At 42.5% G+C, this 21,649-nt stretch overlaps 1 protein-coding gene across 2 annotated transcripts in view; it reads right to left on the reverse strand.

Annotated features, from left to right (window-relative positions):
- Positions 1–945: 945 nt before the first annotated feature.
- The window catches only part of lef1 (lymphoid enhancer-binding factor 1), a 77,003-nt gene continuing 56,299 nt past the window's right edge, over positions 946–21,649 (reverse strand). The window contains exons 9-11 of one of the 2 annotated variants that reach the window (XM_062995306.1): positions 20,519–20,567; positions 18,031–18,071; positions 946–2,229 (exon numbers count right to left, since the gene is read on the reverse strand). In XM_062995306.1, the coding sequence (XP_062851376.1) occupies positions 18,037–18,071; positions 20,519–20,567 (84 nt within the window). In that variant the 3' untranslated portion in view covers positions 946–2,229; positions 18,031–18,036. Of the gene's footprint in view, positions 2,230–18,030; positions 18,089–20,518; positions 20,568–21,649 lie in introns of both variants that reach the window. The other variant, XM_062995305.1, reaches the window with a different exon arrangement.

Raw genomic sequence — 21,649 nt, forward strand, 5'->3', positions numbered from 1 at the left:
TTGGACGAGAAGGCCCGGCTCACAGTCTCCACTCTAATTCATCCCAAAGGTGTTCTATCAGGTTGAGGTCAGGTCAAGTTCTTCCACACCAAACTCCCTCATCTTTATGTCTTTATGGACCTTGTGCTTTGTGTACTGGTGCGCAGTCATGTTGGAACAGGAAGGGGCCATCCCCAAACTGTTCCCACAAAGTTGGGAGCATGAAATTGTCTAAAATCTCTTGGTGTGCTGAAGCATTAAGAGTTCCTTTCACTGGAACTAAGGGGCCGAGCACAACTCTTGAAAAACCACCTCGCACCATAATCCCCCCTCCACCAACTTTACACTCGGCACAATGCAGTCAGACAAGTACCGTTCTCCTGGCAACCACCAAACCCTTGACTCGTCCATCGGAGTGCCAGACGGAGAAGCGTGATTCGTCACTCCAGAGAACACGTCTCCACTGCTCTAGAGTCCAGTGGCGGCGTGCTTCACACCAGTGCATCCGACGCTTTGCATTGCGCTTGGTGATGTAAGGCTTGGATGAAGCTGCTCGGCCATGGAAACCCATTCCATGAAGCTCTACACACTGTTCTTCAGCTAATCTGAAGGCCACATGAAGTTTGTTGGTCTGTAGTGATTGACTCTGTAGAAAGTTGGTGACCTCTGCGCACTATGTTCCTCAGCATCCGCTGACCCCGCTCTGTCATTTTACATAACCTGCTGTATATACATATATTTAAGCCAGCAGCATGTTTTTACAGTATGACAAATTTATGATTTATATTTTGACAGAGAATCATGTTCAATCAGTTCCCATTAAACCCATGACTATAAAACATTTCAGAATATTTGTGGACTCCTTAAAAGTAACAGAATGCAAGTCACAGTCATAAATCCACTGAAGCAAGAACGTCAGTCAAATATGCTGATTTATTTTTTCTTTGTTTTTATAAAAAAGGCATGTAGAAACACAGTTCAAATGTTCACACTTGGAAGCAAAATGCTTAACCAAGATGACAGTGATTCAAAATGACAACGAATTAAAAAAAAAATAAAAATCAGATAATACTAAAAACAGAACATAAAATAAATCGAAATGGTACAGAGATGCTTGCATGTAATAAACAACATGGTAAAAGATCACACTTATTATCTAGCAGATAAAGAGGACAGAGAACATCGCAATGAGAGAGACCGGCAAGTGCTGGGGTAAATATATATATCTGCTTCATCTTGTCTGTTCAGAACGATAAAATATAGGCCTCTGAGTACCCACTCTAACACGCTTGTCCTAATTCTGCCTGCAAAAATACCAAGAAAAGTGACAGACCCAGACGTTTCTTAAGAAAGGACACACACATACCGAGCATTATTTTGTACATCCGAGCGCTGGGAGGTCACCGTTAGTTATTAAAAAAGAAGCCGTACGGCGAGATGCTTCGATAAGAAAACTGCTTTCCTGTGGCAAAGCTCATCTTATATATACCAGTATATATAAAAAAATAAGATCGCTTAAAATATACACCGAGAAACGAACGAAAGGAATATTCCAGATACAAAGAGCATTTAAAATGAACTTAAACCCATAAAAAATGTTAACTCGGAACGCTCCACCTACTGTCGGATTAAGAAAGAGAGAATGTCTGCGAGCCAGCGTGATCCCTGTAATGTGTGGTGTGACCGGGCCCTGAAATGCTACATCATGGGGTTAAGACGTGTGAACTTAACGAAATTAAGAGGGGCGGGTGAGCTGGTGCGCTGAAACTGTGAACTATACAAACACAAAACAGTGCCAAATAACTTAAATAACTTAGGAAGAGGTGTGAACCGGCATGACATCCTTTCTTCCCCCTCTGGGCTTCGGATTAGTGATTTGTGACTTTTCCAAATCTTTAGAATCAGTGCAATAACTCAGGATCAACTTACGAACCAACAAGCTAATCAAAGAAAAAAAAAAAACCCTGAATGAACGTGTGTGTGTTGGTGTGTGTGTGTGTGCCGGTCGGGATGGCGTAGGCGAGTAGGCGAACGCGGGGTCTAGACGAGTCGTGATTGTCTGGTTTCAGTTCAGTGTCCCTACAGCACAGGGAGCGCGCTCAGAGCTGGAGCCCTCGGAGAGGTCGGCGGGAAGTCGAAAAAAGGTTGGAGGGGGTCAGAGGTCAGAGAGTCTAACGGGCTTCCATCTCTAAAAGGGCCCCTCGGCTGCTGCCTTCGCTTTGCATGAGGAGAAAGGGGTCTGTTTTCATCCTGTTAAAGAGAGACACAGAGAACGTTCGTTTAGTCATTTTCATGTTTTACTACCAGTGTATCCTGGTCAGGGTCACTGTGGGTCAGGACAATGCAGTAACACACAATGAAATAATTGGTCCTAGCATAGTTTAGTGGTGAAAGGAAAAGGCATGCATTTATAGTGGAACTAAACAAATGATTAGCGTTATGTTAGACAGTTGTAGCCTTGAGGTTTGGGTACTGGACTAGTAATTAAAAGGTCGCTGGTTTAAGTCCTTTGAGATTAGACAAGTGCTTAGACAGAATACAGTGTCCACTAAATGCTGATTATTGTCTGTTCATATCATGACTTGATAAATATGTACAACTCAACTGTACAATCACTGATGATATCCCCGTCTCTCCTGTTTTACTCTTACACCCTGGTAAAAGCTGGTCCATTGTTAAAATGTACACCGACCAGGCATAACATTATGACCACTGACAGGTGAAGTGAATAACACTGATTATCTCTTCATCGCGGCACCTGTTAGTGGGGGGGGGGGGGGGGGGGGTATATTAGGCAGCAAGTGAACATTTTATCCTCAAAGTTGATGTTAGAAGCAGGAAAAATGGGTGAGCGTGAGGATCTGAGTGAGTTTTACAAGGGCCAAATTGTGATGGCTAGACGACTGGGTCAGAGCATCTCCAAAACTGCAGCTCTTGTGGGGTGTGTCCCGGTCTGCAGTGGTCAGTATCTATGAAAAGTGGTCCAAGGAAGGAACAGTGGTAAACTGGCGTGGTCCGATCTAACAGACGAGCTACTGTAGCTCAAACTGCTGAAGAAGTTCATGCTGGTTATGATAGTAAGGTGTCAGAATACACAGTGCATCACAGTTTGTTGTGTATGGGGCAGCAAAAGGGGGATCAACATTATTAGGAAGGTGGTCATAATGTTATGCCTCATTGGTCTATAGACTTTCTACAGTAATCAGTCTGTAGTCTCTTTTCCAGAAATCTTGGGAACCACACACCCCTATTTTTCCTCCACATTGCAAATCTAATAAATCTAAATACTAAAGCAAATGTCAAGTGTATGAATCTCCAGCAGTGCTATCAGCTGGCCAGGCGTCCTCACAGACATGATTGACTATGAAGTCCTGTGATGGATTGGCGACCTGCTTTACACCCAATAATTTTGGTCGGTACTTGAGTTACTGTGTCTTCAATGATTTTCAATAATTACTCATTTTTATTTTAATTTTCATGTTTTATTACTGCTTCATCCTGGTCAGGGCTGTGGTGGGTCCAGCTTACAGGGAATCACTAGGCACAGCGCAGTGACACCACCCCCCTTCCTGACATAGCCAATAATGTCTGTGTGTTTTTATTTATAGGACAGAAAAGCCCATGTTTAATGTCAAACACAGTCATGGACAATTTTGTATCTCTAGCTCACCTCACTTGCACGTTTTTGGACTGTGGGAGGAAACCGGAGCTCCCGGAGGAAACCCACACAGACACGGGGAGAACATGCAAACTCTACACAGAAAGGACCCGGACCCGTCCACCTGGGAATCAATCTCAGGATCTTCTTGCTCTGAGGTGACCGTGCTACCCACCGAGCCACCGTGCCACCCTATGTCTGTGTGTAGATGCTCTACCAGCCGATAGCACCTCAGGGGATTCGAACCCTGCATTCCAGCAGTAGAGAGCTAGTGTAATTTACCGCTGCGCCACCTGAGCACGTAAACACAGTAATGTGATGTGCAGCACTAGTACAGGGTGGTGAGCATAAAGAAGCTTTTATCCAAAGCCACTTGCAGTACTGTGACACTATACAATCTGAGCAATTCAAGGTTAAGGGCCTTGCTTAAGGGCCCAACAGCGGCAACCTGACAGTAGTGGGGCTTGAACTGGCAACCTTCTGATTACAGGTCCAGTACCTTAACCACTAGGCTACAACTACCCCTCCTAAGCAGAAGGAGGGGATGTTTTTCCTTTTAAAACAGGACAGCCAGTGTAATGATTTATATTTATTCATAAAAAACTGTAAATTTGGGAGCTCATAGCTTCCATAAACGTTCCCGAAATCAGCGGGACGACGTGTTAACCTAATCAGATTCCCGTGTGCCGTAATGAATGACATCGTACAGACTGTGTTCCCCATATCAACAAGCTTTAAAGACTCATTACAGAGGGGCATCAAACAGAATCGCAGATCAAAAGGAGGTGATACAGGAGCGGCGCTCCCATGAGCCGAGCTAAAAGGTGTTCCAGGGTAGCTCATGTAAAAGTGTGACACACGCACACACACCTCCCTGTTAATGACTTTTATAATCGTGCATCGATGACGGGCAGGTTCGTTATTTCCAGTGTAAAGAGAGAGGCGGCACAGGAGGGCAGCAGTGACCGAAGCTTCCCGGTGCTTCTGTTTACCTCCTCCGTCCCGTCTTTTCATCCCTGCACCTCAAAGCTCCTGTGCGGGCCCGTGCCCCCTTCCTGGAGCGCCTTCCTGGCCACACATGAAAAGGTCCGCCCGGCCTTCCTGTCCCAGGCTGAGGGCTCGGCGGAGGGAGGGAGGGAGAGAGGACTTCGAGTCCACCTTCACACAAATGTAGGATTCAAGCTCTGCTCTCCTTTAAAGCTCCAGAATGCCGGAAATAAATCGCTCCTCTGTTTTCGAGGGCTCATCCCCTCTCTCTCTGTGAGGAGCGGCGAAACCAGGCCGGCTTTGAAGCGTGGGAGGTTAAGATAACTGGCACGGGCTCGCGTCCCTCAATCGGCCCGTTCACCTCCCGGGGCAAATCAAAGGGCCTGCAGCTGGGGTGGCCACACCTCCCTCTCGGCTCTCCCACACGGGTCGGCTCGGGATTCTCTCCAGTTACACTCGGAGAGGAAAAAGTGGCTCTGAAAATAAAATAAGCTGGCCAAAATGTAGCTTTTTTTTTGTCTTGCAGTATTTCGAGGGAATATTTATGAATTACTTAATTCAAGAGCACAGCACCATGATCAGTGATTTTGCATCTGAGGGTCAAGACCATTTTAAAATTCTAGTTGTTGTTGGAAAGGCTAACATATGCCATCTTTGCTAAAGTCACTGCAACAAATTGTGCCAACAAGTCTAGAAAACCATGAACTGCCATTACAATGAAAAAAAAAAAAACAAAGAAAAGTGACTATAAGGTGTATCGGACAACCTCTCTTATAGGACACGACCGTAAAATTAAGCTAAAGATTATTCAGCGCAGACTAACACCTTACATTAGCAAGACATATTATTGAAGAGGTATAATTACTGACTGTAGTCCATCTGTTTCTCTGCATGCTTTGTTAGCCCCCTTTCACCCTGCTCTTCAATGGTCAGGACCCCCACAGGACCCCCACAGAGCAGGTATTATTTAGGTGGTGGATCATTCTCAGCACTGCAGTGACACTGACATGGTGGTGGTGTGTTAGTGTGTGTTGTGCTGGTATGAGTGGATCATGTATGACACGGCAGCACTGCTGGAGTTTTTAAACACCTCACTGTCACTGCTGGACTGAGAATAGTCAACCAACCAAAACCATCCAGCCAACAGCGCCCCGTGGGCAGCGTCCTGTGACCACTGATGAAGGTCTAGAAGATGACCGACTCAAACAGCAGCAGTAGATGAACGATCGTCTCTGACTTTACATCTACAAGGTGGACCAACTAGGTAGGAGCATCTAATAGAGTGGACAGTGAGTGGACACGGTATTTAAAAACTCCAGCAGCGCTGCTGTATCTGATCCACTCATACCAGCACAACACACACTAACACACCACCACCATGTCAGTGTCAGTGAGAATGATCCACCACCTAAATAATACCTGCTCTGTGGTGGTCCTGTGGGGGTCCTGACCATTGAAGAACAGCATGAAAGGGGGCTAACAAAGCATGCAGAGAAACAGTTGGACTACAGTCAGTAATTGTAGAACTACAAAGTGCTTCTATATGGTAAGTGGAGCTGATAAAATGGACAGTGAGTGTAGAAACAGGGAGGTGGTTTTAATGTTATGTAATGTTATGTAATGTTCTTCCACTTCCCATTTGATCAGGCCTTTGTGCAGACATGCAAGTGTCACGTTTTTGACAGAAAGAATGGAAATGCAGGTTTACCGAGTCTGTACCTATCCGAGGCAGCTCACACGCCAAGCGCCGACTGCAAACACACTCGGTCATGGCATCAATGAAAAATAAAACAGATCAAAGCATTGATGACGTCACGGTCCGACCCGAGCACGCACAGGCAGTCGGAGTAAAGCACTTCGGACTGTCAGTGCCAGTTTGTGTGTGTGTGTGTGAGCAGAATCTGGGTTGTATTAAGTCTGGCCAAATAGAACCCAAATCTTTTCCCCTCCCACTTCCTGTCTCTCTCTTTTCTCCTGACACTGTGCCAGTAGCCTGGCCTTGCAAAGCTCGACCATGCATTTGTGTTGGCAGTGCCCCGCGAGGCGGCAAGTCCATAAAATCAAACGGCTGCTACGAGCGGTCCGGTGCTGGCGGAAGTCACTAAAAATTGTAGCCCGGTAATAAAAAAAAAAAAAGCACCTGGAATTAAAATGAAAACAAGATTGGAAACAAAGTGCTTTGGTCTGTCAGCGGTTCTTCTGGTGTTGAGAGAGTAACGTTAAAAAGAAAAGCCTCAGCAAAATGACAGCTCGGTAAATCCACCACACCGACCAAGCTAAAGCTTTTCTCTCTTAGTCTTTCTAACAGACTTTTACATTCAAACGTGACTTAAAATAAACATGTTAAATTAATTTTAACTAAGAAATAATACTAATAAATAGGATTTGGAATTCAAATTGTTCGTATTGTTAAGAATAATAATTTGAAACACAAATAGTTTAAGAGGGAAAAGGTTCTTTGGTGTTTAATGTTAGTCTTTCTGAGAAACTTTTAAATTCAAATGTGCCTTAAAATAAACATTTTAAATTAATTTTAACTTTAGATTGTTTAGATTCAGATTGTTTGTATTGTTATGAATAATAATTTGAAACACAAAAAGTTTAACATTAAACACTAAAGAAGATTTTCCCTCTAAGTCTTTCTCTTTTTGCAGACTTTTGAATTAAAATGTGCCTAAAAATAAAAATTTTAAGTACTAAATAGGATTTGGAATTCAAATTGTTCGTACTGTTATGAATAATAATAATTCAAAAGTCTCAAAAAAAGAGAAAGGGAAAGCTTTTTACTGTTTGTGTTTTAAATTAAAATGTGCCTAAAAATAAAAATCTTACATTAATTTCAAGTAATAAATAGGAATTGGAAACACAAAAAGAAGCTTTTCCTTTTTAGCCTTTCTCTTTTTGCAGACTTTTAAATTAAACTGCGCCTTAAAATAAACATTTGAAATTTATTTTAACTAAGAAACAATACTAATAAATAGGATTTAGAATCCAAATTGTTCATACTGTTATGAAAAATAATTTAAAACACAAAGAGTTTAACATTAAACACTACAGAAGCTTTTCCCTTTTGGTCTTTCTCTTTTTGCAGACTTTTGAATTAAAATGAGCCTTAAATTAATCATTTTAAATTAATTTTAACTAAGAAACAATACTAATAAACAATATTAATTAGGAATTAAAATGGTTTGTATTCGTTATGAGCTTTAATAATTTAAAACACAAATAGTTTAACAATAAACACCAAAAAAGCTTTTGCCTCTTAGTCTTTCTAACAGACTTTTAAATTTAAATGTACCTTAAAATAAAATAACTAAGAAACAATACTAATATTTAGGATTTGAACTCAAATTGTTCGTATTGTTATGAATACTAATAATTCAAAAGTCTGCAAAAAAGAGAAAGACTAAGAGGTAAAAGCTTTTTACTGTTTAAACTTTGTGTTTTTATTTATTTTTATGTGTCTTAAAATAAAAATCTTAAAGTAATTTTAAGGAATTGGAAACAAATAGTTAAACATTAAACACTAAAGAAGCTTTTCCCTTTTAGTCTTTCACTGCTGACAGACTTTTGAATTAAAATTTGCCTTAAAATAAACATTTTAAATTAATTTTAACTTAGAAACGATGCTATTACTAGGTCCAGACTCTTTCACACACACTCACACACCCCTCAAATCTGTGTGGTATACATGGTCAAAATCGGTACAGTCTAACGTATTTAGCTGCTCGATCTGAAAGTCTGGACTCACATAAGGTTTTACTCCTGCCACAATGATGGTCTGTCAAAACACAGATCCCAGACATCATCTATGAACTGGACCTTACCAGCGGCCACAGACCTCCTTAACACAACCACACTGCAGCGGTTACGTTTACAGGACGAGCTCTTCCACCTGGATCCTGACATCCGAAAAACCAAGCCGTGTTCGGGGTATTTTGATTACTTTGGTTGTGTTTGGGTGGGGCAGTTTATAGGTACAATAGCTCTTAAATGCTGCTTTGTTTGTTTGTTTGGGTTTAATGCGTCTAACTGCTGCTTTAAACCTGAATCTTGCAGGGCCACTAGCCTTAAAAGAAAGCGACTAGGGCATTTAGTAAAAGGTCTTAGGGTATAAATCCTGTAGGATTAACCAGGTATTTGAAAATCTGTGCATAGCCAATACTAACAAACCTGCTCACATAAACGGCATACACACACACACGAGAAACCAAACAGAAAAAGACCAGATTTACTACAGACGTGCATTATAAAGGTAGAGCCTGTATTTGTGTTTGAGGAGGTAGGGAGGGGACACATCTTGCCAAACCTCAAGCACGTGTGGAAAGAAAGGCTGATGTGGCCCCGCACTTCCATAACCGAGGGCCGGGGCGGCACTATCAAAGAGCGGCGCGGCGACTGCTCGCTCCTGCCAGCGGTCGGCTTCAAAGAGCAACTCGCAGGGAGGAGGAAAAGAGGGGGCGAGGGGGTTCCGCCTGAGCTCACAATAGGAGCCAGATTTAGAGGAACTCCATCATTTGGGAGCGAGCGTGAGCGAGAGCAAATAGAAAAGAGGAAACGGAGAAGACATCACAACGCACAGGGGTGTCTTAACATTCCCGATGGGCCGATAAGACGACTTAGCGTCTGAACAAAAAGTGTCAGAGTTGAAAGCAACGTCTGTTGTGCAAACAGGCAAAGGTGGAAACCGTTTACTGGCACTGTGACCGAATCACAACACAGCAGTGAGAACTACATTAGCAGGGTTTCGGTGTGAAGTGTGTTCTTAAAAGTGGCACCACCAGGTTTTCACTTTCAGTCAGAATGGTGGAGGGTCAGATTTTGATCCTGAGTGCATTAAACACTAATAAACATTTTTGCCTGCAGCCAGAATGGTGTAACTAAAGTTCTATTGCTCCTGTGATCTGGGTTGGGGGTGGGGGGTGGGGGGGGGGGGGTAGTGCTCCCTGCAATGGATTAGCCAGGGTGTTCTGTCCCGGGTGTTCCTGCCTTGTACCCACTGTTTTCCGGTGGAATTAGGCCTGTTGTGACCTCGACCAGGATAAAGCATTTGAAAAATGAATGAAAAATAAATAGTCATCGTAGCTGCAATGCAAATGACCTATCTAGTATTTAATGCTGGATGAAGATGATAAATATCAGGTCGACCTTAGGCATTTGGATATGTTAGTAAAATACTGCCATAAAACAGCTATAAATATGCAAAATATGTAAATCAGAAACACCACAGTAGCGACTCTACCGCTGTCTCCAGCTAATCTGTTACTAAATACAATGTAACGTGCTATTGGAAAAAGGTGGACATACAGTACATAAAATGATCACTATTTTGATCTGCATAATCAGATGCACCATGATTTGACAGTATTAGGTACCATCATATGCAATTTCAACCAAAACAATCATCATTTTCTTACTTGCTGGTATAAGACAGGTTGGCTAGTTACCTACAGTAGATTGCATGTCCTGCAGTTCTTTTCTGCTCATTGTGTTGCACTGCCTATCAGCTTAGGACTAGATTACTAGCTTGTACACTCACGTCTGGGTTTTAAACTGAAAAATGGGACTATAATTAACAAAATTAGCAATAGTTAAAGAGTTAAGCAATATGAAAAGAATGATTGACTACACAAGACCCCGGGGTGAAATGCTTCATACACTGACAAAATTTTAATTATACTTACGGCATTTAGCAGACGCCTTTATCCAAATCACTCAATACAATTCAAGGGTTAGGGTTAAAGGCCTTGCTTAGAGGCCCAGCAGTGGCAACTTGGCAATGGTCGGGCTTGAACCAGCAACCATCTGGTACTACTAGTCCAGTTCTTAACCACAGAGCTACTACGGCCCTGTAAATCCAGGCAACTGAGGGCCTTTTGAGGTTAAGGGCCCAACATTGGCAACTTGGCAGTGGTGGGGCTTGAACCGACAACCTTATGATTACTAGTCTGGTACCCTAACGACTGAGCTACCACCTATCTTAATGTTGTGCCATTAGGTTCAGGTTTCCTCATTTATAGTAAGTCATATCACCCCACCCGTCATCTTTTAATGACATTTACATTCATATTTTCTGCATTTAGCCAAAGTGACTTACAGTCTAAGCAATTGAGTGTTAAGGGCCTTGCTCAGGGGCCCAAAAGTAGCAACTTGGCAGTGGTGGGGCTTGAACCAGCAACCATATGATTATTAGTCCAGTACCCTGACCACAGAGCTACAACTTCCCTACCTTAATGTTGTGCCATTAGGCTCAGGTTTCTCAATTGATAGTAAGTCATATCACCCCATCCGTCATCTTTTAATGACATTTACAGCAACTAACAGTACTGTGACAGTATACAGTCTAAGCAATTGAGGGCCTTGCTCAGGGGTCCAACAGTGGCAACGTGGCAGTGGTGGGGCTAAAACCAGTGACCTTTCGATTACTAGCCTGGTACCTTAACTCAGGTTCCACCGAGACTTGAACTCAGAGTCCAGAATGCTAAGCTTTACACCATGGAACCACAGGACCGCTTGTGTGTGTTGGTCATCAAACTACATTGTTAAATACATTTTAGACTGGGGTGACTTAAGGGGTTGGAAGACCTTTAAAGGACGTTGTGAGTAAAACAGGTTGAGAACCATTGGTGCACACTGCAGGTAGAGCTTTGAAGAGAGGTGGACTACTGCTGAACCAAGCATTATCCATCAGAACAGAAGAAAGAAGGTCACTGCGTCAAAGAACAGAGAACGGAAGTCGAGAACGCACTTTCTCTCTCTCGCTTCCAGCCCTGAGGTATTTTCATTCTTGTCCTTCTCTCACTTTCTCTCATCAAAGCGAGGCTGACAGCTGACTCCTGGCCTCACACATCAGAGAGCAGAGCGAGCGAGGCCGAGACTCAGACTGGAAAAGCTCCTCTTTTCATTCCTCACAGAGCTCGATGTCCTCTGTAACGTTCCCACACTGCCCCCCCAGAATGAAACGCTCCCACACACGTACCCACGGCTTTCGGATCCTTCAACGGCCGCACCCAGAGTCGGGGCAAACCTTAGCCAGCAGCCTGCCAGGAACAACAACAAGCTGGAGCAGAAAGAAAGAACAAAACTCTGGAAAGCAAAGGTGCTGCAGAATTTAAGTGCTTCAAATATACACCAATCAGACATAACATTATGACCACCTTTCTTATATTGTGTTGGTCCTTCTTTTGCTGCCCCATACACAACAAACTGTGATGCTCTGTGTATTCTGACACCAGCCTTCGCTCCCCACGTGCATCAATGAGCCTTGGCCGCCCATGACCCTGTCGCCGGTTTACCACTGTTTCTTCCTTGGACCACTTTTCATAGATACTGACCACTGCAGACCAGGAACATCCCTCTGTCTTTTCTATTTTGTCCACAGTTACCATCATGGTGCCCAGCAAACAATAAAAAGATGATGTATTGGGTGAAGAAAGAAGCATTATACAGCAATACAGGTTTTGGGGATTCCTTTTTAGGAACAGTCCCAGTTAAAAGGTAATTCCTTAAAAGGTGGGGTAAAGTAAGAGCCTGAAAGCCATGTGTGTCCCCATATATATATATATATATACAGTGTATTACAAAAGTGAGTACACCCCTGACATTTCTGCAAATATTTTATTATATCTTTTCATGGGACAACACTATAGAAATAAAACTTGGATATAAGTTAGAGTAGTCAGTGTACAGCTTGTATAGCAGTGTAGATTTACTGTCTTCTGAAAATAACTCAACACACAGCCATTAATGTCTAAATAGCTGGCAACATAAGTGAGTACACCCCACAGTGAACATGTCCAAATTGTGCCCAAAGTGTCAATATTTTGTGTGACCACCATTATTATCCAGCACTGCCTTAACCCTCCTGGGCATGGAATTCACCAGAGCTGCACTGGTTGCTACTGGAATCCTCTTCCACTCCTCCATGATGACATCACGGCGCTGGTGGATGTTAGACACCTTGAACTCCTCCACCTTCCACTTGAGGATGCGCCACAGGTGCTCAATTGGGTTTAGTCCATCACCTTTACCTTCAGCTTCCTCAGCAAGGCAGTTGTCATCTTGGAGGTTGTGTTTGGGGTCGTTATCCTGTTGGAAAACTGCCATGAGGCCCAGTTTTCGAAGGGAGGGGATCATGCTCTGTTTCAGAATGTCACAGTACATGTTGGAATTCATGTTTCCCTCAATGAACCGCAGCTCCCCAGTGCCAGCAACACTCATGCAGCCCAAGACCATGATGCTACCACCACCATGCTTGACTGTAGGCAAGATACAGTTGTCTTGGTACTTCTCACCAGGGCACCGCCACACATGCTGGACACCATCTGAGCCAAACAAGTTTATCTTGGTCTCGTCAGAGCACAGGGCATTCCAGTAATCCATGTTCTTGGACTGCTTGTCTTCAGCAAACTGTTTGCGGGCTTTCTTGTGCGTCAGCTTCCTTCTGGGATGACGACCATGCAGACCGAGTTGATGCAGTGTGCGGCGTATGGCGTCTGAGCACTGACAGGCTGACCTCCCACGTCTTCAACCTCTGCAGCAATGCTGACAGCACTCATGTGTCTATTTTTTAAAGCCAACCTCTGGATATGACGCCGAACACGTGGACTCAACTTCTTTGGTCGACCCTGGCGAAGCCTGTTCCGAGTGGAACCTGTCCTGGAAAACCGCTGTATGACCTTGGCCACCATGCTGTAGCTCAGTTTCAGGGTGTTATCAATCTTCTTATAGCCCAGGCCATCTTTGTGGAGAGCAACAATTCTATTTCTCACATCCTCAGAGAGTTCTTTGCCATGAGGTGCCATGTTGAATATCCAGTGGCCAGTATGAGAGAATTGTACCTAAAACACCAAATTTAACAGCCCTGCTCCCCATTTACACCTGGGACCTTGACACATGACACCAGGGAGGGACAACGACACATTTGGGCACAATTTGGACATGTTCACTGTGGGGTGTACTCACTTACAGTATGTTGCCAGCTATTTAGACATTAATGGCTGTGTGTTGAGTTATTTTCAGAAGACAGTAAATCTACACTGCTATACAAGCTGTACACTGACTACTCTAAGTTATATCCAAGTTTCATGTCTATAGTGTTGTCCCATGAAAAGATATAATGAAATATTTGCAGAAATGTGAGGGGTGTACTCACTTTTGTGATACACTGTATATATATATATATATACACACACCAACTAGGCATAACATTATGACCACTGACAGGTGAAGTGAATAACACTAATTATCTCTTCATTATGGCACCTGTTAGTGAGGGGGATATATTAGGCAGCAAGTGAACATTTTATCCTCAAAGTTGATGTTAGAAGCAGGAAAAATGGGCGAGTGTGAGGATTTGAGCGAGTTTGACGAGGGCCAAATTGTGACGGCTAGACGACTGGGTCAGAGCATCTCCAAAACTGCAGCTCTTGTGGGGTGTTCCCGGTCGGTCTGCAGTGGTCAGTATCTATGAAAAGTGGTCCAAGGAAGGAACAGTGGTAAACCAGCGACAGGGTCATGGGCGGCCAACGCTCATTGATGCACGTGGGGAGCGAAGGCTGGCCCGTGCGGTCCGATCCAACAGACGAGCTAGAAAGGTGTCAGAACACACAGTGCATCACAGTTGCATGGCTGTTTTGGCATATATAAACACAGAAATCCATGGCCAAATACTGTCAGGAACCGCTTTTTCCTGTCCAACTCAGGGCTTCGGCTACTCCTCTCTTCTCAAAAATATCCAATCATGTCTGTGAAAATGCCCGGCCAGTCGATAGCACTGATGGTGGTGGGTTGGAATAATAGTCCACTGTGCCCCTGAAGCACCCAGATTAGAAGGTATGTCCAAAACAATTATTATTTATATTGATTAATAAAGTATTGCACACTTTTAATCTAGAGTCATTTATATAAATGATTTACATTACTAGCTCCAAAGGCAACACTAGCAATGCTTTCCTTAATATGAAAAGCCAATCATATGTTTGTAAGCAAAATCAAAATCCCTCAACGAAAACACTTCATTAACTGTAATTCAATGCCTGTTATAAACAGTAAAATAACACTTCTTAAAGGCCAAGAAGGTTAAAAACAGAAACAGACAAACAAGCTCATTTAAAAGCCGCTTTCCAGAGCGTCCGCCGAACTAACCTCAATCCTGCGCTTGAGATCTGCATAAATTGAGAGCTCTTAGCCTAGCAGCAGTGTTCCCAGTATTATGCATATTAGTTTAAGGCTGTCACAATAAATCAGCCAGGGTGGCCGTCCCACGTCTGCTCTGCACCGCTAATTATTGGATCAGAGATAGGCCGCTTTCGCACCACGAAGAAAAGACGAGGAGAAAAGCTCTCCAATTTGGGTTGGGAGAGAGAGGCGTGGGGTCGGGAATCGATCAACTGTGAATCGTCTCATTCACAGAGCAGATTTGTCTCATCTGCGCACCGAACAGGAAGCGGAATAACAGGATAAAGTGGCACTTCATGTGATAAAAGGAGGCCGAAGTCGTTCTTTTCGTGGGTTTGTGTCTTTGGACAATTAAGCTAATAGAAAGAGGAGCTTGTGCTGGTTTTTAAAACGCCGTTTCGAAGAAGCGGCAACGACGACGTCTTCTTTACAACTGTGTGCAGAGCTTCTCTTCATTCAGGGTGCCGGATTACACATAGGGGCCATGTGGGTGGATGGTGGGGTTGGGAAAGATCACATCTGGGTTGCTCTTTGAAAGCCAGACTCTCACGACACACACACACACACACTTAAAAGGAAGGCTTGTTTCAGCTAGATCTGTGCTAAAGATAAAACGATAAGAACCAGCTAGACATTAATGTCAAAACCGTGCAATAGGATTCATTTACAAGGCTAGTATAAAATAAGATAACGGGGAGGGTGAGGGACTGACTTTTTTCCAAGAATTTAACATATTTACATAAATGATGTGTACATGAGCATGTAAGTCATTTCTTTCTGTAGTTTCCAGGACTGAGGTGGTAGAATAGTAAATAATATACCAGCTTCTGATGTTTTATCTTTTTTGTTTGGTCTATTAAAAGCAAAGTACACATTTATGTGCTGCCTGTTGATGTGTTGAAGTCACTGGGTATTCAAAATCGCTTCAATGATAATAGATTTTTTGAGTTTTTATTAGGGATGTAACGATACACTCTACCCATGATGCGATGCGATTCACAATACTGGGTTCACGATACAATATTTTCCCGATTTTTTAAAACTGAAATTGAAGACAAATGATGACAAAGTTACCTTTTATTTCTCTTAAAAAATAAAATAAAACACTGTATTTGTGACTGTTTTTTATTTATCTAAATAATGAATGCCCTTTTATTTCTGAGGTAGGTACAAACTATGCAAAACAATTTTGAATGAAGCCCAATTTGGCTGAAAAACCCTGAATTTGGTAACCAGACGTATAGTGCCAGTGACGTCAACCAGGCGAGGTGTATAGCGCCAGCGCCCTCTGCTGTTTAAAGTGAATATCAACTCATTTTACATGTCAAATCGATTTGAATCGTGGATTTTTTTCGGTTATTAACTGTCTTGTGGTGCATCATTACATCCTTAGTTTTTATAGCTGCAAACTAGACATACAGAGGAAGCTCAATTTAACAGATTTCGGATTTAACAGACAAAATCTGTAAAACCGAATGTCCGGTCCGATTGTTTAAAATTCAGTAGTTCAGTAATTGTCCACTAGCCGTTTACATGAGCGATGGGCTTTATTTTGTCACCACACAAATTAAATGAAATTTCTCCCCAGTAGTACAGTACACCTATTTTAATATTTATTTACATGTTTTACATTACATATGTAAAGATCTATTACGTTGTTCATGTTACTGTTGATCATATGTGCATGTTTAGCACTTTTGTGGACCTTGCTGTGCTGTGTTTTTGTTTATCTTCACATCCCCTGGACAAAAAAAAAACCCTTGCTGTTTTGGACAATCGCATTTTACAGACCAGACCAGTGCTCCCCCTTTTAGTCTGTTAAATCGAGGTTCCACTGTATAATGGAATAGGCAAGGGTAATTTTATTTACTACTACAGTGAATATATGCATGCATCTAGTGCAGACTGCCTAGTTATAATTTTTAAGAATAAACCGTGACCATAATTCGAATTTTGGCAGTAATTTGGTGATCCAAGTGGATATTAGTGTGCATGTGAACAGACAAATCTCAGTCTATTATCAGTACAGCATAAAAGCAAAATAAACCATGCAGTGCTAGGAAACCCCAGTAACACACCCATCAGTGAGGACAGAGAGTGAAAACAGACCGAAGAATGTAAGGATGAGTAAAAAAACAAATAAATTAACATGATATCCGAAAACAGATAACAGAATGAAATTGTATCTTTAGAATGAATTGCATAACAAGGAGTTCTGGTAAGTCTTTAGGATTAGTCTGGATTAATATAAATAAATAGTGTTTAAAACAGAGAAGCACATTTGAAAGTATTAGGAGAGATGCACTGTGATTTTTCACTGAACAGAGCACGACGGCATGATACAGCTGAATAGCTACGATCACACATTCTGCTCTTTACATAGGAAATAACACGTACCGAACGTACCGGACGTGTGGCTCGAGCTAGAAATGATGTGAGCAATTTATTTATTTATTAGGATTTTAACGTCATGTTTTACTTTGGTTACATTCATATCACATCAGGTAGTTACTGGTTACACAAGATTCATCAGTTCAGTTCATATCAAACACAGTCATGGACAATTTTGTATCTCCAATTCACCTCACTTGCACGTCTTTGAACTGTGGGAGGAAACCCGAAGCTCCCGGAGTAAACCCACGTGGACACGGGAAGAATATGCAAACTCCACACAGAAAGGACCCGGACCGCCACACCTGGGGATCGAACCCAGGACCTTCTTGCTGTGAGGCAACAGTGCTACCCTCCGAGCAATGGTGCCCACTTAGCCACCGTGCCGCCCCCGATTGCGAGATCCTTAAGGAAACCCACACAGACACGGGGAGAACATGCAAACCCCACACAGAAAGGACCTGGACCGCACCACCTGGGTTTCGAACCCCGGACCTTCTTGCTGTGAGGTGACAGGGCTACCCTCCGAGCAACGGTGCCGCCCCCAACGTGAACAAATGTTGTGAGACCACCACTAGTCATGACTTCAGGAAACACTAGGGCTGTGTCCCAAATTGCACACTACTGTAATAAATATAATAAAAATATTGTTATATGTCTTATAGTGGGTTACAATTTCGAAATAATAGTATGCATTACCAACACGTTTAGAAATGAAGATACTCAGGCACTCAATCAGGGTACAGGCGGGTCTACACGTGTAGCAACTACGCTATACCAAACTGTACTGTCCAGTGAAAAAGCACTGTTAGTGTGGATAGGGACGGCTTTCTTACCATTGCTTAGATGTACGCTGTTTTCATTCTCTGGCCTGTACCTGCAGAAAATGGAAGCCTTTGAAAAACGGGGGATGGAATTAAAATTCAACTTCAAAGTAAGTAGAACAAATATCAACACAATGATGTAGGGCTAAATAAGCGTATATATTCATTTATCTAACAATAGTATTTCAGAAACATCGGTTGCTAATTAAACAGTATTTTATAAATATTGAATATTAAAAGTTTGTAGGATTTAAAGAGACAGGATAGAGAGCAAGGGGTTAAAAAGCTTGAAGCAGTTTTGATTGAATCAGAGAACGGACAGACTAATCCCAAAGACCGTGAGTCATGTGGAGGAAGTGTCAGACAGATGGAGGCATGGAAAGCATGAGTGACGCTCGGGAAGTCGCCGCCGCTTCCAAACTAACAGGATCTTTGTGAGACCTTTTCGAGACCGCGATCGTATACGGTAGCTATTTTCAACATGCAGCCTGGGGAACGCTGGCAACCTGTGGAAAACGTAATTGAAGCCTGGACTTTTAGATTCGAGGCCTAACGTGGCTCAAAATGAATCGGGGATTAATGCGGTTATGCGTCCCACGCGGTTTTGTTTCAGCCACTGTGGAGACACAGCTGATTAAAAAGATGGATGGATGGATGGATGGATGGATAGATGGTTGGTTGGATTTATTGCCACGTCAGCACGATTACGGCGCTAAATGAGATAGATAGATAGATAGATAGATAGATAGATAGATAGATAGATAGATAGATAGATAGATAGATAGATAGATAGATAGATAGATAGATAGATAGATAGATAGATAGATAGATAGATAGATAGATAGATTAGATAGATAGATAGATAGATAGATAGATAGATACTTTATTGATCCCGAAGGAAATTAGAGCTTGAACTCTAAAATGCAGGGTTAAAAAAAAGCATTTGTTTTTTTGCTGAGGTGGCACTTTGGGTACGTTTTTAAGAAAGGCTTTATTGTCATTTCAGCTTTATTCAAGTACATATTGAAAGGGCCAGTACAATATATTGTCTTGTACCTTTAGTGTACCTTAAACCTAAAGGTAATTAATACACTGTACCCTTCAATGGTATGGATGAGCACACTGTACAGACAAATTACCTGTAGAGGTAAAATATGCAGCTAAAATACTAAAGGACAGAAATCGATCTGTGGAATAATGTTTGTTTGTTTATTTGTTTGTTTATTAAAATTTAAACGTCATGTTTTACACTTTGGTTACATTCATGACAGGAACGGTAGTTACTCATTACACAAGATTCATCAGTTCAAGTTTTACCGACAATTTTGTATCTCCAATTCACCTCACTTGTACGTCTGGGAGCACCCAGAGGAAACCCACACAGACACGGGGAGAACATGTAAACTCCACACAAAAAGGACCTGGGGGATCAAACCCAGGACCTTCTTGATGTGAGGCAACAGTGCTACCCACTTAGCCACCGTGCCGCCCCCATCAGGATCAGTACTGAGCAGTGCGTCTTCATGGTGCCAACCTATTGGGTCACCAATTTATTTGAGCAATGTCAAAGTGAATTTAGGAAGAAATATGGTGCTCGTTACGTACTCCCAAAGAGTCTTTCAGAATACGGTACGGAAACTAGATTGAACATGTTCAGGAACTTGGAGCGCTCTGTTGAAACAGAGATCACTTCCAACATCACATTAATACAATCGATTACACATACGGAAAGGTATGTAGCGTAGTTTTTGGGGTTCAGATTACTTCATCCTAGTGGGAATTACAACAATAATTGGGGCCTTTTTCGAATCATAAGGTAAATCTCCCTTTACCTTATGTATAAGGTGCACACTATAGGTACAGATGATAGTACTGCCTCAAAAATGGTACATTTAAGAACTTTTTAACCTGCACATAAAATACTGAATGATAGAGAATGTAGAAGAACAAATGCTGCATGAAAAAATAATGAGGATTTATGTCATTATAAACAGACGTTTATTACTTGTAATGAAATTATTGATGTTATAGCACGATTTCATTGTAGCTGATAATATTCCCTGTTGTCTTTCTGTCTGTTGAAATCAGCAGCCAATCCAAGAATAGAAGCATAACCGCACTGGTTCTAGGAATAAAGTGCAGCAGTGTTGGTCCGAGAGGGGAGCAGGGTGTTAGTTCAAGGCATCGGCGTGAAAGGCCAGAGTTATTTTAAAAATCTGCCACTGGCCAACGTGTGCTGGCCTGTGAGGCTCCAGGGCCAGTTTGGGTGTCATGTAGGTAGCGCAGGTTGCCAGAGTCCACAGTGGGAAAAAAGCATATCTAAATTGGGATGCAAAAAGAGGGGAAAACGGCCAACAAATATTTTAAAAAAACGAATAAGAAGCTGTTTATGGTTACATGAATAAGGTAGAGAACATGCAGCAGTCACATGGGTACTGAAGAAATCAATGCAAAGGTGTGAGAAAGACAGAAAGCAGGAAGGTATTTAATTGGCTCGTACCTGCAGGAGATTCCTGAAGCTTTTCCCTCTTCCTCTTCTTTTTTTTCCCCTAGGAAACATCCAGAAGATATTAAAGTTCAGCTCAACAATAATGACCAAAAACATATAAACAACATATTCATTGTGGATAAATAGATGGATTTAGCAGTCTCTCCTTGCCCATATACACCAATCAACCACCTCCTTGTTTCTACACTCACTGTCCATTTTATCAGCTCCACTTACCATATAGAAGCACTTTGTAGTTCTACAATTACTGACTGTAGTCCATCTGTTTCTCTGCATGCTTTGTTAGCCCCCTTTCATGCTGTTCTTCAATGGTCAGGACTCTATTTAGGTGGTGGATCATTCTCAGCACTGCAGGGACACTGACATGGTGGTGGTGTGTTAGTGTGTGTTGTGCTGGTATGAGTGGATCAGACACAGCAGCGCTGCTGGAGTTTTTAAACACCTCACTGTCACTGCTGGACTGAGAATAGTCCACCAACCAAATATATCCACCCAACAGCGCCCCATGGGCAGCGTCCTGTGACCACTGATGAAGGTCTAGAAGATGACCGACTCAAACAGCAGCAATAGATGAGCGATCGTCTCTGACTTTACATCTACAAGGTGGACCAACCAGGTAGGAGTGTCTAATAGAGTGGACAGTGAGTGGACACAGTATTGTCTGATCCACTCATACCAGCACAACACACACTAACACACCACCACCATGTCAGTGTCACTGCAGTGCTAAGAATGATCCACCACCTAAATAATACCTGCTCTGTGGTGGTCCTGTGGGGGTCCTGACCATTGAAGAACAGCATGAAGGGGGGCTAACAAAGCATGCAGAGAAACACATGGACCACAGTCAGTAATTGTAGAACTACAAAGTGCTTCTATATGGTAAGTGGAGCTGATAAAATGGACAGTGAGTGTAGAAACAAGGAGGTGGTTTTAATGTTATGGCTGATCGGTGTATGTGGAACAGTGGTCTCTTGACCAAGTTGGGAAGAAAACCCAGCTGGGAAATTGTCAGAATGGTCAGGATTGATTCAGGAGAGTCAGTTTTCCTTGTGACCTCTCTAAGTCTCTAAGCCCTGATATGTATAGCTCACTTCACATATGCATTTCATAGCCTTTCAT

This window comes from Trichomycterus rosablanca, chromosome 5 (assembly GCF_030014385.1).
Source record: "Trichomycterus rosablanca isolate fTriRos1 chromosome 5, fTriRos1.hap1, whole genome shotgun sequence".
Taxonomy (NCBI): Eukaryota; Metazoa; Chordata; class Actinopteri; order Siluriformes; family Trichomycteridae; genus Trichomycterus; species Trichomycterus rosablanca.